The following is a 27815-nucleotide window of genomic DNA, read 5'->3' as shown; positions in this document are numbered from 1 at the left end:
GGGGTCAAAACAATAGTAAAGGGTAAATTAAAAGCAGTTCTCTACATTAGAAATTATATACTATGTACCATTATTGAAATGGCAAATACAGTTCCCCATGTGAACTCAGTGTGTCACTGTTGGACAACGTGGGAGCAGCCATGGCTCAGCATTTCTGAGACTCTTGGAGCAGTCTCTCTCTTTCTTAACACATCAGCGGAGCAGAAAGGAAAAGCTTTTATTTTAAAAGCTGCTCAAGAAAGGAAAGCTCTCAGTTTCCCAAGGATCAGCTGAAAAGAAGAACATTTCTATTATCTCAAATAAGTGTACTGGGAGTCTTGCAAACTCTACTGAAAGAAGGAAGAAATCGGGAAATGCAATGGATGTGATGGAAGTAAAGCAGGCAGAGAGAACAAGGAAGATCACAAAGAGGCAAGTACTGTTTCTGTTCATATTCTGGTCTGTGTTCTGCTGCCAGGTGGTGTCTGAGAAGGTTCAGTATTCAGTTCCAGAGGAAGCAGAGCAGGGCTCCTTTGTGGGGAACCTTGTTAAAGATCTGGGGTTGGATGTCAGAGAGCTGTCAAAGCGCAAGCTTGGTATTTCTTCAGAAAAGCAGTTCTTTGATTTGAATGAACAAAATGGCAACCTGTATGTGAATGAGAGGATAGACCGGGAAGAGATTTGTGGTAAATCATCTACTTGTGTCCTTAAATTAGAAGTTGTGGCACACAATCCTTTGAATATTTTCCAAGTAAATATTTTTATCCAGGACATCAATGATAATGCCCCACATTTCCGGAATGAAAATATCGAGCTTAAATTTAGTGAATCTACTCTGCCAGGAACTCGATTTGCTCTTGGAAATGCTGAAGATTATGATATTGGAATAAACTCCCTCCAGAATTATCAATTAAGCTCAACTCCATATTTCAAACTAGAAATTCAAAACAGCAATGATGGTGGCAAATATGCAGAGTTAATATTGCTGAAACAACTGGACAGGGAAAAGGAACACACACACCACATGGTCCTTACAGCCATGGATGGCGGAGAACCTCCAAAAACCGGAACAGCCAAAATATTGGTAACAGTTCTTGATGCTAATGACAATGCCCCTGTGTTCACCCAGGCAATCTATGAAGTGAGCCTGAAGGAGAGTGCACCCAAAGGAACCTCTGTGCTTCAAGTCAAAGCATCTGACAGTGACGAAGGGTCATATGCTGAGATCACTTACACTTTCAGTGACATCCCAAAAACAGCCGAGCAGAAATTTCATCTGGATCCCAGAGATGGAACAGTTACACTCATAGAAAGTGTTGATTTTGAAGAAAGTCAGTATTATGTGATGATAATTCAGGCAAATGATGGAGGAGGATTGGCGGCACATTGCAAAGTGGAAATTGAGGTTCTTGATGAGAATGACAATGCTCCAGATGTGATCCTTACCTCCGTGTCCAGCCCAGTTCCGGAAGGTGTCACATCTGGAGCTGTAATTGCTCTCATTAAAGTTCAGGACAGGGATTCTGGGGATAACGGAGAAGTCACTTGTCACCTGAAGGAACTTGTACCTTTCCTTATAGTCTCATCTTTGGATAATTACTTCAAGCTCCTCTTAGATGGTGCCCTTGACAGAGAAAGGACTCCTGAGTATAATATTACCATCACAGCCACAGACAAAGGCACACCTCCACTCTCCACACACAAAACCATATCTATACAGATCTCAGATATCAATGATAACCCACCAGCCTTTGAAAAATCTTCCTACACTGCCTACGTTCCAGAGAACAACCCATCTGGAGCTTCCATTTTCCACGTCAAGGCCTCTGACCCAGATCTGGATCGCAATGCCAGAATCACTTACTCCATCCTTAACAGCAACATCAAGGATCTGCCTCTCTCCTCCTATGTCTCCATTAACTCTGAGACCGGAATCATCTATGCCCAACGCTCCTTTGACTATGAGCAATTCAGGGAGTTGCAGATTCAAGTGAAGGCCCAAGATGGAGGTTCTCCACCACTCAATAGTAGTGCCACAGTGACAGTATGTGTTTTGGATCGAAATGATAACGCTCCGCAGATCCTGTACCCCTCACAATCAACAGAGGGCTCACCTTTCTTTGAGATGGTGCCTCGGTCAGCTGAGTCGGGTTATCTGGTGACGAAGGTGGTGGCCGTGGACTCTGATTCGGGACACAATGCCTGGCTCTCCTTCCATCTCCTGCAGGCCACAGAGCCCTCACTCTTCAGCATTGGCTCCCACACAGGAGAGGTGCAAACAGTCCGAGCATTACTTGAGAGAGATGCAGTGAAGCAGAGGCTGGTCATCCTGGTGAAGGACAATGGGCATCCTCCTCTCTCAGCCACCACAACTTTGAGCCTGGTGTTTGCTGAGAACTTCCAGGAGGCTCTTCCAGAAATGAACTCCCAACCAAATGACTCAGAGTATCAGTCTGATCTACAGTTTTATTTGGTATTGGCCTTGACCTTGGTGTCCTTTCTGTTCCTGGTGACCGTGATACTGACCATTCTGATGAAGCTTCGAAGGTCAAGGAACCCCACTTTCCTTCAGTGCTTTATTCCTGACCCCCATTCAAAGGCTGGTGCCATATTCCCACCCAACTATGAGGACGGAACTTTGCCTTATTCCTACCAGGTCTGTCTGTCCTCTGAATCCAGGAGGAATGAGCTGACATTCCTGCAGCCCACAGTCCAAATAGCAGAGAACATCCTTTGCAATGGCAACTCTGACATTTCTTTGATGGTCAGTGGAGGCAATTTAATTTCTGAAAAGGAAAATGACAGCACGGTGAGTTATATTGCATTTTCTTTTTGTGCAATTAGGTGTGTTATCAGTTGTTTGAGTGTTTATTTGTAAATAATGGATGTTATCAAACTGGCACCCAGACAATTCAGGCCATGTTATCAGGGAAGTAGGTAGGGAGTATACTGAGCTGCTACTGCTGCAGAGCAAGCTAATGAAATGGGCCTTCTAGCAGTTGTTGAAGGGCAAAATTGCAAGTTGGGGGGAGCCTCAGTCAGAATTATCCAGATGCACATTTGCATTCTGACTTAGGGTGACAATCTCGGACCACAGGATGACATAGCATGTTTGAGTGGAGACGGTGCTTATTCTTCCTTCCTTCCTTCTTTCCTTCCTTCGCAGTATGACTAAAATTGAATATGTAGCTATTTTAAAAACAGACATAATATATTACATTGTATATTCTTCAAGAAGTTTGAAAATTTTCTATTTATTGGCAAACTTATTATTATTAAACTAAATATTAGGATGTTTGTGGGGAAGGAAATAGTGGATTGAATATCTTTTGTTGGCGGTTGGCCAACAGAGATAATTACATGGTGATTGATGATAGCCAGATATAAGTCTTGGTTCCCATATTCATTTTGGAAAAAAGAGTGAACAAGGGATTAATCTCTGGTGCTTTGAAAAAGCTGTTTTCTATGTTCAAGAGACCAAGAAGCAGTCAGCTCCTAGGAACTCGGATGGGGGTTAAGTGACTTGAGAGCTGAGGAATTTACATCTTGCCCCAAAGCCATTTATAACTGAGGGAGATTTGTCCATCAGCTGGTGATAATTTACATTCAGTGTGTGAGCTGCTTTTTGGCTTCAAGGAGAAGGGAAGGGAAATTGAACATTAAAGGGTTGAAGGCAGAACAAAATGCCTATTTTGTGGTTTGAGACAAGAAAGTTTTAAACGAACAGTGGAGATCTGTGTTTTTGTATTTTTCAGATTGAGCGTATATAAATGTTTTACATTGTTAAATGGTTAAATTATTAAAGATGAATAAAATAATATTTAAAAATGACAGCCATAATTTAAAGCACACAGAAAGGTTAAATCACAACAGAATAGATTAAAACAAATTAAAGCTCATACAAAGTTAGGTCTGATTGGAAAAGCCCAATGTATGATATGGTGAAGTATTGGTGAAAGCTGTCAATAGTACAAGCACCCCTCAGGTCCTGTGACTGCATGCTGGTTGCAGAATGAAAAGAGCTCGTGCACAGCCTGTATCTGATCAATGAGTGGTGCAATTAGACTTTCTCTCATGGAGTCATAGAGTTGCAAGGGACCCAAGGGTCGTCTTGTCCACCCCACTGCAATGCAGGAATCTCAGCTAGAGCATCCATGGCAGATGGCCATACAACCTCTGCTAAAAAAAAACCTCCAAGGAAGGAGAGTCCACAACTTCCCAAAGGAGACTGTCCCAATATGTTACAAAAATATTAAGGAAGCACTCCTAAATTCTCCAACATTTTACCTCATCCTTTCTAAAACAAATTAGCACAAGATTGTTCAAGATAATGATTGTTCTCATATCAATTCATCTATTCACCAAGATCTTCAGTGGAGGCATTCCTGGTGGTCTCCTTACCTGCATCAGTACATGTTCTGGAAATCATAAGGATGGCATTCTCTGTGGTGGAACAGTCTGCACTTTTGAATTCAATAGTAATGTACGGTGCAGTGTTTTCATCAACTTAAAGATGTATCTATGTGACCAAGTATTTGCTGGCCATCGGTGTTTAACTCCACTAAGTTGCTGACAACAGTATTATATACTGTACTTTATTATGCATATTATTACATTGAACTGGTGCTTATATGGTCTTAAATCAATATTATACACAACCTACATACTCTTTGAGTGTGGGACTGGTACTATATAATTATTTTAAATAAATAAATATATAAAATGCATTAATTCCCCATCTCCAAAAACCATATACTAGAAAGACAAAACACAGGCAATGAGCAATAGGGAAAAACAGGGGTCCCTGTATTGACCTATATGCTGACTCAAATATGTCTGCATCATGAACCCAAAAATCTCTTTTCCCCTTTGCATAACAGTCAAAACAGCTAAGAGCATTTGCAATTTATGATTAGAAATTATGACCAGTTGGAACAGTTGTGGTCAACAGTATGTATGTAGCTGAGTGTGCATGTGGCTAGTATTTCTACCTATAATATCTCCAGTCATGCTTTAATAATGTAGTAACATAGGTGACAAATGACTATTGAGTCATAACAATGTTAGATGCCCTCTCTCACCTCTTTGGCTGGGAATGCTTTCCCATGGAAAGGCAATCTGGCCAGGACATACAGCTGCACACCCCTGTATCTGCTGCTTCATATACATTAATGCTGGATTGCTCCTAATGTGTCAAAAAGTTTGTTGCCAGTGCATATTCTGTAGTGAAAGATGAAGACCAATTTTGAAAGAAACTTTTATGGCATTGCATAGTTATTGCATAGTGTATCGGATGCTTGATTTTCTGTCTTTTGGGGGAAAGCATTCAGCAAATTCAGTATAGCAGTTTTAGTAGTCCTGCTGATTTTGTAGAACAAGAAGCAGAAGAGCATCAAGATCTCCAAGAAAGATGACTGGAGGTTTAACAGGTCACCACATGCTAGTTTTTAATCATGCTTGTTCTGAGCTTGACAACCAATTGTCATACATGAGCTCATACGCTGCCATTGAAAGTTACCCACCTGCAGTAGTGACATGCATGGTGGTGGGCAGCTGGTGAATTCACCCCCCCAACCCCTACGTACTGTTGCCTACCTGGATGGGGCAGAGTGAGGCTGGAGTCATGTGCTTTTAACTGTGGGAACATTTAGCACTGCTGCTGGTGCACCAGCACAGCCCCAACCAAACAGTTGTGTCAGCCCAGCCCTGACCAGGTAAGCCCCAGCAACAACACTAGTGTTGGAGGGTGGCTCCACAGCTCCACCCCACTGCATGTGTCACCAATTTCTCCCTGCTTCTTTTTATCTCTGGAATGTGGTGTGGTGTAGTAATAATAATTGGCTTTAATAGCATTCGTCTTGGCTTTATTTTCTTCTAGGCACAATGTGATCAATACATTAAGGAGGACATGGGCTTCTTTGCACTGTACAGTCATACTTGGTGTTTATAGAGCACTTTAGTGTAGAAAATGGTTGATATACATTCCCTTGTAACTCTTCAATAACCCAGAAAGATAGATCAGCATTTAGATGTGGCAAGTATTGCATTAGTTTTCCTGACTAGAACACTAGTGCCTCTAATCTGTTTTCCAATGATCCTTTCACGCTGCAGTACCAGTTGTGTTATGTGTATATTTTTTACCAATATATCAGCATATCATTATATGAGCAATGTATCGTGTTCCACTAAATTTCATTCACACCAGTGTGCATGGTGTGACGCAACAATGAACATCATTGGATAACATTGCCACTATTCCACCCACAGCTGTGCATGTATTCATTCCCCCATGTATACAGCCCCAAATTTCATCACTTTACTCCTGCTATTTTCCGGTTTAACGGAGCAGCAAATGGATTTTTTCCTGCAATTAAATAACATGGAAATGAAGTGGATTTCATGCCATGTGAAAACTCAAATATAATGCAGAAATTAATAGTTAGGGAAACATCAGGGAAACGGATGAAACTGCTGTGTGAATTCAACCAGAGATAGGAGGAAGGGAGTCTTGCCCAAGGACAACTAATGAACTCATGGTTGAAGTTTGATTTGAACTGGAGTATTCATGATGTGCATCTCCTACCCAGTACAGCCTTATTTGAACAATCTCCTCAAGTGTAAGCAAAGAAAATATGATGGTGCAAAGTTCCATATCATGTGTGGGGCCCCTACAAGTAGAGTAAGCTCCCCACCTCAGACCTTGGTCCTCAAATTCATGGAGGGATCTAGATTGTGTACAGATGAAATGCTGGACAGGAAAGAACTAAGAAGCACTCCATATTTCTCCTCAGGTGTTTGCTCATGTATGGACAGTGTATGCCCAAATAGGGCTTACGTGTTGTTGTTGTTTAGTCGTTTAGTCGTGTCTGACTCTTCGTGATCCCATGGACCAGAGCACGCCAGGCACTCCTGTCTTCCACTGCCTCCCGCAGTTTGCTCAGACTCATGCTGGTCGCTTCGAGAACACTGTCCAAGCATCTCGTCCTCTGTCGTCCCCTTCTCCTTGTACAGATGAAATGCTGGACTGGAAAGGACTATTTCTCCTCAGGTGTTTGCTCATGTACGGACAGTGTATGCCCAAGTAGGGCTTATATAACACGTACCTAAAAATAAAAATTCAGTTTGAACATGAACAGCCTAGATATGTGAATGAAAAAATAGGAGCTGAGAGGAGTGAAGTGCCAGAGGTCACAAGGATGTCCTGGTGGTTTACTAGTGTTGTTTCTCCATCAAGAAAAAAATCTATTGAATATTCCCTTAGAAAAGCCAGCCAAAAACATTGCTGAGAAAGATCCATAACATTTATTCCAGAAATTCCAGTAATGGGGCAGGGCAGGAACCCTAAACACACTTGTCTTTCCTGCTCCCTTTCAATTTGATTACAGCAACAAAAGTCATCACTCTTATTTATCCTTAGTGGGTAAATTCTAAGGGAAAAGAATAGTTATCCTAGCTATATCTGAAGTTTTTGCAGTCTGGGCTTGATCCTCTGGGTGTCACTGTTGACCAGAATGGAGCAGAAATGTGAAATCCTACCCAACTGAAGTTGCCTTTCCGTTAAACACAAACACAAAAAATCTGAAGGAACAAGCAGCTTGTCAGTGCAAAGAAGAAATGGAAGTGCATTTTCCTTAGAAAAAATTGGATACAGCATATTTTGAACCAGAATCTAAGGGTCTTTAACCTGCTGCAAGAATGGAAGGAATTCAGAGGCTGTGGAAGTGCAGAAAGGGAATCTTCCATTGCCTTTTCATGATGTTTTCTTGGAAGACAGTTTCTGGGCAGATCCACTACTCCATTCCAGAAGAGATGCACAAAGGCTCTTCTGTGGGGAATATTGCAAAGGACCTGGGAGTGGATGGCAAGCAGCTCCCAAACCATGGACTCCGCATTGTTTCTCCTGTAGGTATGATTCAGTACTTTTCTTTGAATGCCAACAATGGCCATTTGCAGATATCTGAGAGAATAGATAGAGAGAAAATCTGCAGAGAGGCAGAGAAATGTATGTTAAAGTTTCAGGTTCTTGTTGAAAGCAAATTGAAGCTTTATGGAATTGAAGTGGAAATTACGGATATAAATGATAATGCTCCCCACTTCCCTCTATGGGAACAGGAGCTGAAAATCAGTGAGGCATCTATGCCTGCATTCCAGATCCCTCTACCCAAAGCTCAAGATCCAGATTGGGGGATAAATTCAGTGCAGAGCTATCAACTCACAGGCAGTAGCCATTTTGCTTTGCATGTGCAAACAGAAGAAAATGGTGCCAGACTTGTTGAACTTGTGTTGGAAAACTCACTGGACAGAGAGGAACAATCAGCTTACGATTTGCTTCTCACAGCTACTGATGGAGGTGATCCTATCAGGTCTGGCACATTACAAATCCACATTGTTGTTATTGATGCAAATGACAATGCACCAGTTTTCAGCCAACCTCTCTATGAAGTGAGTATCAATGAGAATATCTCCAAGTGGTCCATACTTTTGACATTGAGAGCAACTGATATGGATGAAGGAATCAATGGAGACATTAAATACTCTTTCCAAGAAATTACAAAGCAAGACACCCAAATGTTTCTGTTAAATTCCACAACAGGGGAAATCATCCTTATTGGGAATCTTGATTATGAGGAATCATCTTTATATGCATTTGAGATACAAGCCAAAGATGGAGGAGGCCTGAGTGACAGATCAAAAGTTGTGTTATCTGTTACGGATCTGAATGACAACGCACCTGAATTATCAGTTACCTTTGCCACCAACACTATACTTGAAAGTTCACCATCCCAAACGGTAATTGCCATTTTAAATGTCCAAGACCGAGATTCTGGAATCAATGGGGAAATCACATGTTCAATCCCTAGCAACCTCCCTTTCCAGCTAAAGAAGTCCATGGATAACTTTTACAGTTTGGTGACTGATGGTGCCCTTGACAGGGAACAGGTGTCAGTCTTCAATATTACTGTCACTGTTACTGACCATGGAGTCCCCCCTCTTTCTACAGTCACAGTTATCACACTTCATGTTTTAGACACAAATGACAACCCACCCCTCTTTGAAAAAACAGACTATACTTTCTATTTTGTTGAGAATAACCAAAGAGGAGCCATGGTCTCTTCCTTAAGAGCAAATGATCTTGACTGGGAAGAAAATGCCAGAATAACATATTCCATCACTGATGACCAAAGAAGTGACTCCCGCCTCTCCTCCTACCTGTCCATTAACTCTGAGACGGGGGTTATATATGCTCTGACCTCCTTTGATTATGAAGAGTTTCGAGACATTCGGTTCCGTGTAAAGGCTCAGGATGGAGGTTCTCCACCACTCAGCTCTAACGTCTCAGTGACTCTCTTCATCCTGGACCAGAATGACAATGCTCCCCAAATCCTGTACCCCTCCCCTCCCACTGATGGCTCCACAGGGATAGAGCTGGCCCCTCGCTCCTCTGAGCCAGGCTACCTGGTCACTAAGGTGGTGGCCGTGGATGCGGACTCTGGCCAGAATGCCTGGCTCTCCTACCAGCTGATCAAGGCCACCGAGCCAGGGCTCTTCACTCTTGGGCTCCACACGGGAGAGATCAGGACGGCCCGCTTCTTCCTGGAGAAAGATGCCCTCAAGCAAAGCCTGGTGGTTTTAGTCAAGGACAATGGGCAGCCACCTCTCTCTGCTTCAGCCACTCTAACTGTGGTGCTGGCTGACACCATCCCTGCAATCCTCTCAGACCTGAGCAGCATCTCAGCTCCTGTAGAGCCTCCATCTGACCTCACCTTCTACCTGGTCCTTGCAGTGGCTTTTGTCTCCTGCTTGTTCCTCATCTTCCTCCTTGTGTTATTGGCCATCAAGTTGCACAGGTGGAGAAATTCTCAGCTGCTTGATTCGGGGAGTGTGAATTTCAGTGGTGCTCCTATCTCACAGTTTGTAGGGATTGACGGAGTCCGAGCATTTCTGCACTCCTACTGCCAGGAGGTCTCTCTCACTACAGACTCCAGAAAGGCAAATTATTCCAATACTCTGAGCAATAAAGAAGCTTGTGAGGCAAAGGATCCTATCCTACCTGGTGAAGATTTAAACTTGAACAATGAAGGATTAATCGTAGTCCAGGTGAGCAAACAATATTAGCTTAACATAATATTTTGTTTTCTTAATATTATAATATATTTCCCATCAGCCTCTGCTTTTTCATTATATTCAGAACTATGTCAGTCTTCTTTCTATTACTTTCAGCTAAAGTTATTACTTTATACGTGATCCTTCTGTGAAGTAACTTCTTTCAACAAATCTTCATATTGATGCATCAGATGATCTGTCTTTGTCTCTTACTTTGGACTGCTGGTGGAGGCTCACAGAATCTTGTGCACATCTATAAAAAAAACATAGTTCACTACATAGTGAAACTATCGTGTATAGGAGATGTATAGGAGAAGGCTAGGGCCATCCTATTTTCATGTGCAGTAGGTGAGTTCCTGTGAGATTGATTCTAAATTGTTTTAGCTTTGAATGTTGCATTTGGCTTTTATTTCATTTTTTAATTACACTTCCAAATAGTGGGTGGTTTAAAAAACCTGTATCAATACGTATATAAATGTGAGCCCTCACCTGCCTTGATACTGATAAGTTTTAGTCATGCCGCCTCAATGAAAACTAGGGCCTAGTATCCTATGACAAGTTCTCATTCCCATCTTTCCACCAATAACTTCTTTCCACTACATACCCAACTGCCCACCAATAAGCTGATACTGAGATTCTCATTGCCACAAGACTTTTTTTTTTTAAAAGAAAAGTTATAATGAATTTACTTAACTCTTTTATTGGCTGAGATATTTTGGCTGTTTGTATATTTTAGTATGATAAAATGAGGAGATTCAATGGTGAGGGGACTCTGGAAATATATTTACAAGCAATTGTATTGTAAGATTGGTTGCATAATGCTCCTTTGTAACTTGCAACCTTCACCCGCTATTGAACTACAGCAGCAGCAAACAAATGGTTTGGGGGGATTTGCATTTTCTACTCTTTTGAGATTTCTAGTGTAAGGTAGAGTTAGAATTTTGAACCCCAGATAAGGTGTCATGTGTTGCCTTCTCTCTGTAAAATGAATGAAAACAGCTTCAGCCAACAGTGTGTTCTTCTAGGTAGTTCCACACTCCTACAATAGGTACATCAATGGAAATGACTGCAAGTTTATTTATTCCTTTGTAATGTAACTGTAAGCTGGTTTGATTCAAGAGCTCTTTGGTGAAATTTTGCTGGCATTTTTCTATTTTAAAAAATGCTATAATTGCTGGAGTTGTAAACACCCTACAATGGCAAAAATTGATGCAGTTTATGAGGCATGTGGGGTTTTTTTGTTCCTGTAAGGAAACAATGAATGGTAACGTGCTGAAATTTGGGGGAGTTGTTTTGGTGACCATTTCTGGCAATGTCCTTGAAGGACTATCCTGTAGTTCTACTAATGTGTGAATTGCACAATGCAAAGTATGCTGGGAGGATGCTTGGATTCCCACAAAATTGTTTGATGTTTAAGAGAAAGTGGGAATTATTTAGGGATTACAGTATTTGAACACCAGACAAAAATAGTGCTTTAAAAAGTTGATTTTCCTTATTGTAAATACAAGTGACAAATTCTCTTGATCACATTAATAAAATGCACACATCACTGTGTGGGTCAACCTAAAATTATTACACAAGCTGAACCTCTGACGGGAATACATATTAAAAATTCACTTGTGATAATTTCCTAATATTATTTAGATTGTTTTAATGCACATTAAACATGGAAGAAAGAAATTTGGAACTCTGGTCTCATTGACCTGCATACTGAAAAGAGTTCTTAATGGAGTGAATAACTATAAGGTCTGATCAACAATCCATGGGGGGGGGGGGTACAACTTGAAAACAATGGTAAAGGGTAAATTAAAAGCAGTTCTCTACATTAGAAATTATATACTATGTACCATTATTGAAATGGCAAATACAGTTCCCCATGTGGACTCAGAGTGTCACTGTTGGACAACATGGGAGCAGCCATGGCTCAGCATTTCTGAGACTCTTGGAGCTCTCTCTCTCTCTTAACACATCAGCGGAGCAGAAAGGAAAAGCTTTTATTTTAAAAGCTGCTCAAGAAAGGAAAGCTCTCCGTTTCCCAAGAATCAGCTCAAAAGAACAATATTTCTGTTATCTCACATAAGTGTACTGGGGGTCTTGCAAACTATACTGAAAGAAGGAAGAAATCAGGAAATGCAATGGATGTGATGGAAATAAAGCAGGCAGAGAGAACAAGGGAGATCACCAAGAGGCAAGTACTGTTTCTGTTCATATTCTGGTCTGTGTTCTGCTGCCAGGTAGCGTCTGAGAAGGTTCAGTATTCAGTTCCAGAGGAAGCAGAGCAGGGCTCCTTTGTGGGGAACCTTGTTAAAGATCTGGGGTTGGATGTCAGAGAGCTGTCAAAGCGCAAGCTTGGTATTTCTTCAGAAAAGCAATTCTTTGATTTGAATGAACAAAATGGCAACCTATATGTGAATGAGAGGATAGACCGGGAAGAGATTTGTGGTAAATCATCCACTTGTGTCCTCAAATTGGAAGTTGTGGCACACAATCCTTTGAATATTTTCCACATAAATATTTTTATCCAAGACATTAATGACAATTCCCCATATTTCCGGAATGAAAATGTTGAGCTTAAATTGAGTGAGTCTACTCTGCCAGGAACTCGATTTGCTCTTGGAAATGCTGAAGATGATGATATCGGAACAAACTCCCTCCAGAAGTATCAGTTGAGCTCAACTCCATATTTCAAACTAGAAATTCAAGCTGGCAATGATGGCGGAAAATATGCAGAATTAATATTGCAGAAACAACTGGACAGGGAAAAGGAACAGATGCACCACATGGTGCTTACAGCAATGGATGGCGGAGAACCTCCAAAAACCGGAACAGCCAAAATATTGGTAACAGTTATTGATATTAATGACAATGCCCCTGTTTTCACCCAGACAATCTATAAAGTGAGCCTGAAGGAGAGTGCACCCAAAGGAACCTCTGTGCTTCAAGTCAAAGCATCTGACAGTGATGAAGGGTCCAATGCTGAGATCACTTATACATTCAGTGACATCTCAAAAACAGCTGAGCAGAAATTTCATCTGGATCCCAGAGATGGAACCATTGCACTCATAGAAAGTGTTGATTTTGAAGAGAGTCAGTATTATGTGATGATAATTCAGGCAAGTGATGGAGGAGGTTTGGTGGCACATTGCAAAGTGGAGGTTGAGGTTCTTGATGAGAATGACAATGCTCCAGATGTGATCCTTACTTCCGTGTCCAGCCCAGTTCCAGAAGATGTCACATCTGGAGCTGTGATTGCTCTCATTAAAGTTCAGGACAGGGATTCTGGGGATAACGGAGAAGTCACCTGTCACCTGAAGGAACTTGTACCTTTCCTGATAGTCTCATCTTCAGATAATTACTTCAAGCTCCTCATAGATGGTGCTCTTGACAGAGAAAGGACTCCCGAGTATAATATTACAATCACAGCCACAGACAAAGGCACACCTCCACTCTCCACACACAAAACTATATCAATACAGATCTCAGATATCAATGATAACCCACCAGCCTTTGAAAAATCTTCCTACACTGCCTACGTTCCAGAAAACAAGGCATCTGGAGCTTCAATTTTCCACGTCAAGGCCTCTGACCCAGATCTGGATCGCAATGCCAGAATCACTTACTCCATCCTTAACAGCAACATCAAGGACCTGCCTCTCTCCTCCTATGTCTCCATTAACTCTGAGACTGGGATCATCTATGCCCAACGCTCCTTTGACTATGAGCAATTCAGGGAGTTTCAGATTCAAGTGAAGGCCCAAGATGGAGGTTCTCCACCACTCAATAGCAGTGCCACAGTGACAGTGTGTGTTTTGGATCGAAATGATAACGCTCCGCAGATCCTGTACCCCTCACAATCAACAGAGGGCTCACCTTTCTTTGAGATGGTGCCTCGGTCAGCTGAGTCGGGTTATCTGGTGACGAAGGTGGTGGCCGTGGACTCTGATTCGGGACACAATGCCTGGCTCTCCTTCCATCTCCTGCAGGCCACAGAGCCCTCACTCTTCAGCATTGGCTCCCACACAGGAGAGGTGCAAACAGTCCGAGCATTACTTGAGAGAGATGCAGTGAAGCAGAGGCTGGTCATCCTGGTGAAGGACAATGGGCATCCTCCTCTCTCAGCCACCACAACGTTGAGCCTGGTGTTTGCTGAGAACTTCCAGGAGGCTCTTCCAGAAATGAACTCCCAACCAAATGACTCAGAGTATCAGTCTGATCTACAGTTTTATTTGGTATTGGCCTTGACCTTGGTGTCCTTTCTGTTCCTGGTGACAGTGATTCTGACCATTCTGATGAAGCTTCGAAGGTCAAGGAACCCCACTTTCCTTCAGTGCTTTGTTCCTGACCCCCATTCAAAGGCTGGTGCCATATTCCCACCCAATTATGAGGACGGAACTTTGCCTTATTCCTACCAGGTCTGTCTGTCCTCTGAATCCAGGAGGAATGAATTGACTTTCTTGCAGCCCACTGTCCAAATAGCAGAGAACATCCTTTGCAATGGCAGCTCTGACATTTCTTTGATGGTCAGTGGAGGTAATTTAAGTTCTGAAAAGGAGAATACTGACATGGTGAGTTCCTTTTTCTGCACTATATAGTAAGCTGACTTATCCAATATGTTTATTTGATTGAATTTATTTGCTGTTATTGCGAGTTTAAGAATATTATATTTCAAGCCAGCAAGGTCTCCAACTGCACCAGGGGATCTCTCTGCCAGCCCTGAAAGTTTCACAGAATCCTACAGATCCGCAACTTCCCTCCTAGAGGAGCATAAGATTGTCCTCTTAGTTACCATTTGGCCACATGCTGTGATTTAATGTACTATGATGCTGTTGGTATTGTGAGCAGTTTTAAGGTTAGGCAGTTGTCAGTCTCTCAATAACTTCTAAGTCAGAGCTTGAGGAATGAGGGGGGAACTGTGGTGAAACTATTTTATTAAAATGAAGAAATTTCAGGCGAACTGTATTTGAAGCAAATGTAAATGATTTACTATTTTTTATATAGTGCTATCTATGTTTTTGTAAACTGCTTAGAAATTTTCACAGTTAAGTGGTGTATAAATCCTGCAAAAAAAAAAAGTAAAATATGTGTATGACACTTTACAAACAAAAGCTATGACAGATGCCAACATCAAATAAAAAGATTGCATTTTACATAAGCAATATGCTTGTAAAGTTGAAAACAAAACCTAATTTAAAATAGGAAAGATGGGCAATTAACTTTCATTGTTCCATCAGACTGGAGGACAGAATTTAACACACTTCTGAAGTAGACACATTTGTATGCTTGTGAATTGATTCTGCAGTGTAAGACGGAATGAATCTAACCAGTGCTATTCACGCAAGCCTTGACAGTTTTTGTTGTCTTCCTTTAGATATGTATAATTAAAATTTTTGTTCTGTGGATTGTGAATGGTACTAATGCACTATGTCTACTCCATATACTTTAATTTATTTGGTAAGAGCATGGGTAGTTATGCCCGTCCAAAGGAGGCTTGGGTTTGTGCTTCTGATGCACCCCGTCACTCACATGACAAGCTTTCTTTTTTAAAAAAAACTGATAGGAGTATCATAAACAGTTTATGATATGGCATGAGCAAGAGGTGGGATAGGCATGGACTCGAATGACTGTTCAGCTAAAAAAAGGTCAAACTTTCTGTTGGATGTGCCTTTGGAAACACTTAAAATTGCTCTTAGAATTGTAGCCAAGATGCATGCCCACTGATGATAATTTTTTATATATAAAGACAGTGCTTTTTTTTCTGTGGATACTCAAGTGTATGCAGTGCCGGCACTTTTTATTGTCAAATGTTAAAAGTGTGGCACTTATTGTAACAACTTCACGGTGAGTACCAACCCCTTCCCCCCCATAATAACTTATAATAACTAGATGATTATATGTTTTTAACTTCATGCTTGAGATCCGCCGTTAACACTGTTTGGAGTTTGGGCCTCCCAACAGCCACTCTGAGGAAGTCAAACTTAAAGCTCAAGAAAATGCTCAGCCAACTTCAGTTTGTTTTTGGAATGCAGCTTTGAGAAGCACCCTAAATAAATGAAAGATTATTCACACTTACCTAGGAGCAAGTCCCATTGAATTCCCTCTCTTGCTGAAGGGAAGGGCATCTTTGCCCACATGTAAATGAAGATGAGATGGTTTAGACTAGGCCCAAGCTCTGTCTTGTGGGGAAGCCTTCTTTGGATCTGGCTGAAGTAGGCTGTTGGAACGACTTCCTCCCAGTCCCGTCTGAGAGTCCATCTACCTAGGATTAGCTGGTAAGTCTTTTAGGTGGCCAGGAGGCATGTCCCTATTTTCATTGGAGAAATGTTGGAAGGTACGTAATTGTTTGATCAGATTGATTGTAGTGGAAGGATTTTGTTACCTGCATGGCACTGCCTTAACGGTGGGGCAGATGCTTCGATTAGGTGCCATTTGGTAGTGTGGTATACTGAACTGATTATAACGAGTTGTAATATGCAACTACAGGATAAGGGAAGGAAGAAACTGAAGTGTTCCATGAAAGAAAGCTTACTGGAGACACTCACTAAGGAAATGGAGGAACCGTGGGCCCTGAGGGGAGGAGGTCTTGATCCCAGATGTTTAATGGCCTGTGACAACCAATAGCAAGAGCAGCCTCTTCTGGTCCACAAATGGGCAGCAAATGGATCAGCCTTAGGACCGAACCAAAGATCCAAGTCAGAGTGGAGCTGCCTAAAGGAGGCAGACAAGGCAAGATGGACTCTCCTTTCAGTTTAGAAGAAGGTACCTACACCGCTGGTCACATGACTCGGAAGCTGTCTGCGGACAAACGCCAGCTCCCTTGGACAATAAAGCGAGATGAGTGCCACAACCCCAGAGTCGGTCATGACTGGGGTTACCTTTCTTACCTACACTGCTGGGGTGAATGTGACATACAGTTGTGGCCTTTCTTTAAATCGACATTTGATTCTTTACATTTACTTTCTTGGTTGAAGAGGGACAACTTAAATTGGTTAATGAATATCAGCTGTCAGTAATAAGACACAACAATTCCACTTCTCTGAAAAGAATGAAGACACTTCAGTGTGAAGATTTAAGAACCTGGGCACCAAATGGAAATGCACAGGTGTCCGAGAAACAGATGCAAGTTAGAGAGAGAAAGGAGTCTAGAGGAATCCTATATGATCCTACCTGAGCACTGACATCTGCTTCTGAGGCTCTCCTCTGGACGCCCTCATCTTCAGAGGACAGGTGAGCTGTGACAGAAGAGAAAGGCTTTTAGGAGAGGCACAAATCTTTGAAGACTTGCTTATATATATAATGCCAAATTAAGTCTTAATTTTATGAAGCTTTTTCTTTAACTGCTCACCACTTTTAATTACTGCAACACCCCCACCCCAGAAAAAGAATAATTGCTCTTGTTTAGGTAGAGGGAATGGAAATTTCACCAAAGTGTTTAGGGGAGTTTTCATTTACCTTACTTTACTTTATGATGTGGTTGAAGGTTCTCGGCCACTTTTTTCTTGCTTTTTCACATTTTTTTTTAAATGCACACCGCTAGCAGTAGTGCAAGGCTCTCTTTGCCACTTCCCATCAGCTGCACTTTCTGGAATGCCTTGGGGAGGTCATGCTACATCATGTCATGTATCACCTATGGCACTGCAGGAAGTGTGGCCGGAGGGAATTGTCACAACGCACTCTCCAGTTTCTTGCAGGAGGCACTTCTTGGAATGCCTTGGGAATGGCACAACGCTATGTGCATTCCATCACTCCCAAGAAGTGCAGCCACTGAGAAGCTGTGAAGAGAGAGCGTCAACACTACTGTGACCAGTGTGGAGTTGTTGTTTTAAGTTCAAAAACAAGAATAAAAAGAGAAAACCCTAGGCCACCTAAGTGTAAGATAATCAGCAATCCCCTTCCCCCATTAAAAAATGCAAACAATTTCCCCCCATTTTTAATATAGGAACAGACACTAATTTGTTAGTCCGCTATAATGTTGGCAACATCTGAGGACACCTGAACCTTAAAAACAACATCACCATTCATATATATGGATCATAGCTATATTACTGTACACCTTGCACACAGAGCTGTTTGTCCTGAAAAATAATGGTAATTGAATAGCAGCGATATAGTCCTGTAATGTTGAATCAAATAACCTTTGCATAAGCAGCACTAAAAAAAGTCATGATGAAAAGCAGAATGATTACAACTCTGGTGTGAAGCACCTGCATTTTGTCACTGTGACTCTGGGTGTCGCTGTTGACCAATCCAGCAGAGTAACACATGGAGCGATCCAGCCTGCCCATTCTTGCAGATAGGCTGGAATGGAACTGACAGTTCAGGGAACAAAATGATGCAGGTTTTGCTTTAAAAATAAAAAAGGACAGATAAAAGCTATTTGAACAAGAACTAGTAGTATTCCTTTTCGTGGAAGGAAATGGAAGGAAAACAGAGGCCCTGGAGTTACAAAGAAATAATCATACAATGCATTCTAACGGTGAATATTTGGAAGGCAGTTTCTGGACAGATCCACTACTCCATTCCAGAGGAGATGCAGAAAAGCTCATTTGTGGGGAATATTGCAAAGGACCTGGGGATAGATCGGAAGCAGCTTTTGGACCATGGACTCCGCATTGTAACTAGTACAGGTATGATTCAGTATTTTGAACTGAATTTCAATACTGGCCATTTACAAACCTCTGAGAGAATAGACAGAGAGAAAATCTGTGGAAGGGCAGAAATGTGCATCTTAAAGTTTCAAGTTATTGCTGAGAGCAACTTAAAGCTTTATGTTGTTGAAGTAGAAATCATGGATATAAATGATAATGCTCCCTTCTTTCTGTTGAATGGATGGGAACTAAAAATCAGTGAATTGTCTACACCTGGATCCCACTTCCCTCTTCCTGAAGCTCAGGATCCAGATCTGGGGATAAATTCTATACAGAGCTACCAACTCACAGGCAGTAGCCATTTTTCTCTGGATGTGCAAACGGGAGAAAATGGGGCAAGACATGCAGAGCTGGTATTGGAAAAGCCTCTGGACAGGGAAGAGCAAACAGATTATGATCTACTCCTCACAGCTACTGATGGAGGTGATCCCATCAGGTCTGGCACAGTACAAATCCACATCATTGTTCTTGATGCAAATGACAATGCACCTGTTTTCACTCAACCTCTTTATGAAGTGAGTGTCAATGAGAATATTCCCAAGGGGTCCACACTTTCTACGGTGCAAGCCACTGATATGGATGAAGGAATCAATGGAGACATAAAATACTCTGTCCAAAAAATCACGAAAAGGGACTCCCAAATGTTTCTGTTAAATTCCACAACTGGTGAAATCACCCTTATTGGGAATCTTGATTTTGAGGAATCATCCTTATATGAATTTGAGGTGCAAGCCATGGATGGGGGCGGTCTAAGTGACAGATCAAAGGTTGTGATCTTTGTTACAGACTTGAATGACAATGCACCTGAAATAACAATAACTTTTGAACTCAACTCTGTCCTTGAGAATTCACAAACTGGAACTGTCATTGCCATTTTAAATGTCCAAGACAAAGATTCAGGAGTCAATGGGGAGGTTATGTGCTCAATTCCCAATAGCCTTCCTTTCCAACTAAAGAAAACAATGGACAACTTTTACACTTTAGTGACAGACAGAGCCCTTGACAGGGAACAAGTGGCGACCTATGATATCACTATTACAGCAACTGATAATGGGACTCCAACATTATCAACCTCTGCAATTATTTCACTGCAGCTGTTAGACACAAATGACAACCCCCCACTCTTTCTACAGTCAGCCTATACCTCTTATCTCCTAGAAAATAATCCAAGAGGTGCCTCAGTCTTTTCTCTGAAAGCAAGTGATCCAGACTGGGAAGAGAATTCCAGAATAGTATATTCCATCACTGAAAGTCAAATCAGCACATCGCCTCTCTCCTCATACCTCTCCATTAACTCTGAAACTGGGGTTGTTTATGCCTTGAGCTCCTTTGATTATGAAGAGTTTCAGGAAATTAAGTTCCTAGTCAAGGCTCAGGATGGAGGTTCTCCACCACTCAGCTCCAACGTTTCAGTGACTCTCTTCATCCTGGACCAGAATGACAATGCTCCCCAAATCCTTTACCCCTCCCCTCCCACTGATGGCTCCACAGGGATAGAGCTGGCCCCTCGCTCCTCTGAGCCAGGCTACCTGGTCACTAAGGTGGTGGCCGTGGATGCAGACTCTGGCCAGAATGCCTGGCTCTCCTACCAGCTGATCAAGGCCACCGAGCCAGGGCTCTTCACTCTGGGGCTCCACACGGGAGAGATCAGGACAGCCCGGTTCTTTCTGGAGAAAGATGCCCTCAAGCAAAGCCTGGTGGTTTTAGTCAAGGACAATGGGCAGCCTCCAATGTCAGCTTCAGTCACTGTCACTGTGGTCTTGGCTGACAGCATCCCTGACATGCTGACTGATCTGAGCAGTGTCCCAGTATCTGAAGACCCACAATCAGATCTCACCTACTACTTGGTGACTGCAGTGGCTTTTGTCTCCTGCTTGTTCCTTGTCTTCCTCCTTGTGTTATTGGCACTCAAACTTCGCAGGTGGAAAAATTCTCAGTTGTGTGACAATGGAAGTGTGCATTTGGATGGTGCTCCCATCTCCCAGTTTGTGGGGATTGATGGAGTTCGAGCATTTCTTCAGTCTTATTGCCACGAAGTTTCACTGCCTTCAGGCTCTCGGAAAAGTCAGATCCTTTTTCCAATCGGAAGTTGTACCAATACTCTGACACCACAACAGGCTCCTGATAAGCCAGGCCCTTTGTTAGTTATAGGTGATTCTAACACAGTTTCGGAGGAGGCAGCAATTCATCAGGTCAGTACATAAATGCCAAGACTTTGGTTTCCTTTATTCAATATTCAGTGTTCTATTATTGCATGACAAAACCTAGAGAAAGCCTGTTTATGCTTTTTATAACAAATATTTAAAGATATATGGTATTTGGGGGTCCATACATAATGAAGCAATTACTTTATTGTTTCAAATAAATACTGTATTTAAATTTAGGACATATTTTAAATAAATCATCTTAGGATAAGACTACTGGCAGCCCCCTTTCTCTGTTTCAGCCACTGTGACTATGTTGCTGGCTGACACCATGTGCTGGACCCGGGGGAAAGGTACCGTGAGCGTAGTCTGAGTCCACACGAAGAGGGGCGAGGTCCGAGGCGGAGAGCCGGGCGGGGAACAGGAACGCTGGAACAGGAGGCCGAGCAGGGAACAAGAACACCGGATGGTCAGGAACAGGAGGCCGAGCAGGGATCAGGAACACAGGAAGGTCCAAAGCCAACAACGACGTTGCTCCCGCAACCTGGGACCGGGCTGACTGGGCTTTTATCCTCTTCTAAGGCCAGGGGCGGTCCCGGCCCCCAGGAGCCCCGCCTCCTCTGGCCTTAAGGCGAGCACTCCTCCTGGGAGCAACCAGTTCCCTTCGCCTCTCTGCCCTAAGCCTCTGCAGATCAGGAGAGGCCGAAGGGTTACTGGGCCCTGGAGGAGGCTCACCTGTAGCCACTGAGTCCTCAAGCCCCTCTGGGGCCAGAAGGGTTTCACCTGGGGCCAGCTCCTGGTGCTCTGCCACAGGTGCAGGCTCTTCAGCATCTAGGCCTTGCCCCAGTTCAGACGGCCCTGGAGGCGGGGACTCCTGTGCAGGCTGGGATTCCTCTGGTTCATCCTCTGAATCGGAATCCCAGGCCATCACACCCCATCTCTGCCACCCTTTCAGATCTGAGCAGCAACTTAGCTCCTGCTGATCTTTAGCCTACCTGGTTATTGGAATGGGCTTTGTTTCATGTTCTTAACTTTCCTCTTGTGTTATTTGCACTCAAGGTTCACAGCGGCAGAAATTCCTAATAACTGTCTCACAGTTCTTAGATATCTATCTAATCCATGCCTTTCTTCAGTCTTATTGCCTGATTTGCTTGTACAAAGCTTATGTGGAGGTCATACAATGTCTAGGGTTGGGCGTTACCATCTTTTCAACATAGCCATGTATCACCAACCAGACATTGAGATATAGTGATACATTGCAATGTTGAAAAGCGGAGCAAGGAATAAGCTGCATTAGGCCTAACCATGTGAGGTACTGGGGTGAAACTGCCTCAGTATATCTGGTGAAGGTGCCATATATACCACCAAGTGAAGGTACCATTGTGCTCTGGCTCTCAAACCCATCCTGGTCGATGTATCAATACATTGGCCAGGCCTAACAATGTCTCTTTATTGAGCATCTGATTTTGCAGTCAGGTTTGTTACCTTTTGTGATGGCTCTGTTAGTACTAGTTACAGGTAGGTAGCTGTGTTGGTCTGCTGTAGTCGAAACAAAATAAAAAAAAAAATCCTTCCAGTAGCACCTTAGAGACTAACTAAGTTTGTTATTGGTATGAGCTTTCGTGTGCATGCACACACTTCTTCAGATATTCTGTTAGTACTGTTTTAGTTCTATGGGTGTGGGTGTTATCTGACTAAGTTTTCTGGGAGTGAAGGAGTGGTGATGTGTGATTAATTAAGGGCCCCGTTTCCTTCCAGATTTTGAACACTGACTGAGGAGGTGGTTTTTAAATTTTTTAAGACTATCAAGAGTAGATGGAATAGGGAAGATGCATACCAGCCTCCCATGCAATAGTCCTGCCTTGTGTCATTCCACTCCAATCCTAAACTCTACTGTAGAACTCTGGCTTTGTCTTCTAACTCTGAGTTGAGGGAGGGGAGGTGCCCACCCAATTGCCGTCTGGCCCAGAGCTTTTGCTTTCTTAATGGCCCATTGCCGTTCCTTTGTTCTTTCTTAATGGCTCATCTTCAAGGTGATTACTTCATAAGGAAGCTCACCTGTATTACATTTTAACCTGTGTTGGGTCCAGGAATTTAGGGGAGTCTGGCACCCACAAACTCATAACAATATATTTGGGGGGGGGGACGACGACTGCTGCTTTTCGTTGGAGCCTGTGACATCTAATTGTGCATTAACAGTAGCAGTAGTAACAATGCTAGGGCATGTTCAGATTCTCTACTGTTATCTTCAAATCTTACAACTCTTCACAAGATAGTTGCTTTGTTTTTCTTTACCTTTGTGCTCTATAAGCCCTATGAAGCATTATTATCTGACCATGCAATGTAGGGACATTTAGACCTTCAATGCCATGACACCAAAAGATCTTCAGAATAAAACCAGAGTTCTGTAATTAGGGAGATACCAGGGTAATGCGATTTGCCCTTCCCCTTACTATATTTTTGTTGTTGTCTTAGGTGGAGGAGAGATGCTCTAAGAAAAATGTGACTGTAAAGATGAGAAAGCGTATCCAAATTTGTTTTTGGAAGTTTTATAGACAGTGCCAATGTGTATCAAAACTTTACTGTAGACAGCTAGGAAATGTTGGTGGGAGACATTGTGTAGAATAAAGAGTCTGACAGAAGTGCATGCACCGCCCTCCACAGTGACATGTAGTTCTTCCATATGAGCAGGAAACTTCTTGCATACAAACAGGAAAAACTTACAGTCCTTACTTTACCACACTATTCTGTGATTTCTAATCTTCATTTCATCTGCTTCTAATCAAATTGTGTCATCTTCATATTTCACTATGGAAACACATTTACACTTCCAGTTCTTGTTTATTCTTTTATTCAGTTGTTGAGTATCTTTACTGCATTTGTGGTCCATCTCAGATGCAAGGGTTGGATGCAAGATTCATTGCTTTCATATAAAACAACAAATACACATGCATGGATTTGACTGAAATCACAATCATTTGCATCTAAAACATTAGTTGAATGGGCACCTATGTTATATATTTTTCATGTGAATTAAAAACACACAACAACAATAGGAATGTTAATACAATACTGAGCACGCAGGTCAACGTTGCCAGGTTTTGAAGTGACGGAAGCCGTCAATAAACACATATCTGTAAGTGTGTGTCAAACAGATACTGTACATGCAAATCAACCAAATTTAACTGAATGTCATACATACATCTGTAGCAAATCAAAGATTTGTGCTGTGTAACATCTGGAATAGTTCTGAAAAGTACAGCTGTCTCCCTCCACTTACACAGGGGTTATGTTCTTGGCCCCTGCAGGCATAACTGAAATCGCGTAAAAAGTGTCCCCCCTCCAAACACTTTTTAAATGCCCTCTCTGGTGCTCTACTGTATCCAAAAACATGCACAACTAGAATTGAAGTTATGAGGCCAGCAGGAGACTGCAGAATGCATGGGAAAGTGGCTTCTGCTGTGATACCCCGCACATCAGCTGTTATGCAGGGAGGCTGAACAGCCTAAACAAAGCCCTACTTTCCCTCTGGTCTCTTCCGGGCATCCTCTGCCCTAATTGCTGCCCTCTTTGGGCTCCAGGGAAGGTCTACTTGTGAGCCACATGGGCATTTCATCTCTCTCCTGGCATTTCCAGGTTTGAATTAAATTATTTAATTGTTTTCCAGTGCCACGCATATACATGGTTGCATGCAGGTGGATCTCACAGAAGTGGGGGAACATCTGTATACAAAACTGGAATATTAATATTCTTATTCTACAATAAAACCATATGTCAGTTGTTTTAAATGCATACCTCTGCAGTATCCAAGGAAGGTTTATTGAAGACATTATATTTCTTTAAATGAAAAAAGTTGTTTCAAGTCCTGGAAGCCTTTTGTAACATTATCTCAAGTTTCTCACAATAAGCAGGTAGATGGAGATGTGGTGACTTCTCCTCTACTGTTATTGATACTCTAAAGAATTTGAGTTACTGTGGATGACAAAATATAAAAAAATACATTCTGGGCTGTTGCTTTTGCAAAATCACAAAAGGTTAGACATGTGTTTTGCTTGTCACCCACATATACAAGAAACTGGCAAGAAATATCTTCTTTGTCATTTGCCGAAGATATAAGACACTTCTTGTAGTTCCTCATCTGAGACTCAGAGTGCCGCTGTTGACCAACATAGTTCTCACAGTGCAGCTGAAAATCCAGTGAGCTGATCCTTTTGCAATGTGATTGTTCAGTCACACAGAGCTGGGGAACAGCAGAAAACAGGGACTTCCAAAGTGTTTTGCTGAGAAACAAAAACCTCTGCAAAATACAGACATTCAGCAGCAACTAGTAGCCTTCCTTATCATCCTTTATTGAGCACTTCTGAATCCTAATGGGAATGTGAAATGCCTCATCAGCTCAACTGATTACAGAAAACAAGGATAAAGCACATATCCCTGCAAGAGGGATGGAAGATAGGCAGAAGGAAGACAGCAGATCCCTAAGAAGGCAAGTACCTCTCCTCTTACTATTCTCTCTGTGTGGTCAGATTGCCTCAGAGCACATTCATTATTCCATCCCTGAGGAAATGGAAAAGGGCTACATTGTAGGAAACCTGGTCAAAGACCTGAGGCTGAATAATGAAGAAATAGGAAATGGCAATCTGCATATCCTTTCCCTAGGTAAAAAGCAATATTTCACTCTCAGTGCAGAAAATGGAAATCTGTATGTAAGAGACAGGATTGATAGAGAGGAATTATGTGGTCAAACTGCATTCTGCTCCATCAATTTTGAAGTGGTGGTTGGAAGTCCTATGAATATTTTTCATATAACTGTAGAGATCCAAGACATTAATGATCATGCACCACATTTTGTAAATGGGGATATCAAGCTGGAGATAAGTGAATCCTCTTTAAAAGGCACCACATTTCTCCTTGGACAAGCTGAAGATCCTGATCTTGGGGTGAATTCTCTCCAGAATTACCACCTTAGCACAAATCCATACTTTATTCTGGAAGTGAGTGAGAGAAATGATGGAAAGAAATATTCGAAGTTAGTACTGAATAAAAAGTTGGATCGGGAAAATGAAAGCAGCTTCCAGTTAATCCTTATAGCTGTGGATGAAGGTAAGCCCACCAAGACTGGAACAGCCAAAATATGGATTAATGTCATAGATGCAAATGACAACCCACCAGTATTCATTAAAGATGTCTACATGGTGAAGCTGAAAGAGAACACACCTAAAGGTTCTTCAGTGGTACAGGTGAAAGCTACTGACAGAGATGAAGGTTCTTATGCTCAGATCAACTATAATTTTAGTAACATCCCTGAAATTGCTCGCCAGAAATTCTACTTGGATCCACAAGATGGGACAATAACACTTAAGGAGCCTCTGGACTTTGAAGAAACAGAAGGATATGCAATTGCAGTAGAAGCAAGAGATGGAGGCGGATTAGTGGCACACTGTAATGTTGAAATAAAACTATTAGATGAGAATGACAATGCGCCAGAAGTGATTCTTGCCTCTTTATCCATCCCCATCCCTGAAGACTCTACAATAGGAACCCTGGTAGCCCTTATCAATGTAAATGATAGAGACTCTGGAGATAATGGGAAGATTGCTTGTGACATACAACACACTTTGCCATTCAAAATGGTATCAGCCTCCAATAATTATTATAAGCTTCTCACAGATGCCCCCTTGGACAGAGAAAGAACTCCAGAGTACAATATCACAGTCACAGCCACAGACAAAGGCAACCCCCCTCTTTCCACATACAAAACCATCACACTGCAGATCTCAGACATCAATGACAACTGCCCTGCCTTTGAGAAACCCTATTATACTGCCTATGTCCCAGAGAACAACCCTTCAGGCTCCTCCATTTTCAGGGTCAAAGCCTCCGACCCAGATGTGGACCAGAATGCTCAAATCACCTACTCCATTCGCAGCAGCATCACTGAGGGGCTGCCTCTCTCATCCTTCCTCTCCATTAATTCTGAGACTGGCACTATCTATGCTCAGCGCTCCTTTGACTATGAGCAAGTCAGGGAGTTTCAAGTGGAGGTGAGGGCCGAAGATGGAGGCTCCCCCCGCCTCAGCAGCAATGCGACCGTGAGAGTGTGTATTCTGGACCAGAATGACCAAAGCCCTCAGATTCTTTACCCTTCTCAAGGAGTAGAGGGCTCCTCCTTGTTTGAGATGGTGCCTCGCTCAGCAGAGGAGGGTTATCTGGTGACCAAGGTGGTGGCTGTGGATGCTGACTCTGGACACAACGCTTGGCTCTCCTACTATCTGCTCCAGGCAACAGAACCTGGGCTGTTCTCCATTGGTTCCCATACTGGGGAGATCAGGACCTCACGGGCTTTTCTGGAAAGAGATGCTGTGAAGCAGAAGCTCATCATCTTAGTCAAGGATAATGGGCAGCCACCACTATCTGCTACCGTGAGTCTCAACCTGGTGTTTGCTGAGAACTTCCAGGAGGCACTTCCAGAAATTAGCCACCAGCCCAGTGACTCCGAGTATCAATTGGATCTACAATTCTTCTTGGTGCTGGCCTTAGCTTTGATCTCCTTCTTATTCCTCCTGACAGTGATTCTGGCCATTCTCATGAAGATTCGGCGATCAGGGAATCCCAAATTCCTGCAGTGTTTTGCTCCTGTTTCCCATTCAAACAACACAGTCATTTTCCCACCAAACTATGAAGAAGGAACATTGCCATATTCCTATCAGCTATGTTTATCATCTGAGTCTAGGGTACAAGAGTTCACCTTTCCAACACCCAATCTTCAAACCGCAGAGAATATTTCATGCAACGCTAAGTTTGATGCACCTTTGACTGCCAATAGTGGCAATATCCTAATTTCTGAGATGGATAGAGCTGATATGGTGAGTTTTAATTTGAGCAGTGCCTAGTTAACAGATTATGCATTTCCTATATACTGTATCTATAGACAACTAATATA

General features: G+C 42.4%; 1 protein-coding gene and 1 pseudogene across 2 annotated transcripts; both read left to right on the top strand.

Moving 5' to 3' along the window:
- Nucleotides 1–132: 132 nt before the first annotated feature.
- Nucleotides 133–27765, top strand: LOC310849415 (uncharacterized protein; the record flags this gene model as incomplete). Its single annotated transcript, XM_083749570.1, has 5 exons — nt 133–2788; nt 9940–10077; nt 12318–14648; nt 18572–20920; nt 25255–27765. Exons 1-5 carry the CDS (start codon nt 359–361, stop codon nt 27763–27765), a joined length of 9759 nt encoding a protein of 3252 aa, XP_083605696.1. The 5' UTR covers nt 133–358.
- On the top strand, nt 7456–10045 carry LOC310848876 (protocadherin gamma-A6 pseudogene; annotated as a pseudogene). The gene has a single exon. The product of its transcript is annotated as a protocadherin gamma-A6 pseudogene (transcript).
- Nucleotides 27766–27815: the final 50 nt, after the last annotated feature.

This window comes from Podarcis gaigeae, assembly GCF_964106915.1.
Source record: "Podarcis gaigeae genome assembly, chromosome: 7".
Classification (NCBI taxonomy): Eukaryota; Metazoa; Chordata; class Lepidosauria; order Squamata; family Lacertidae; genus Podarcis; species Podarcis gaigeae.
This window is presented reverse-complemented; position numbering and strand designations above follow the sequence as displayed.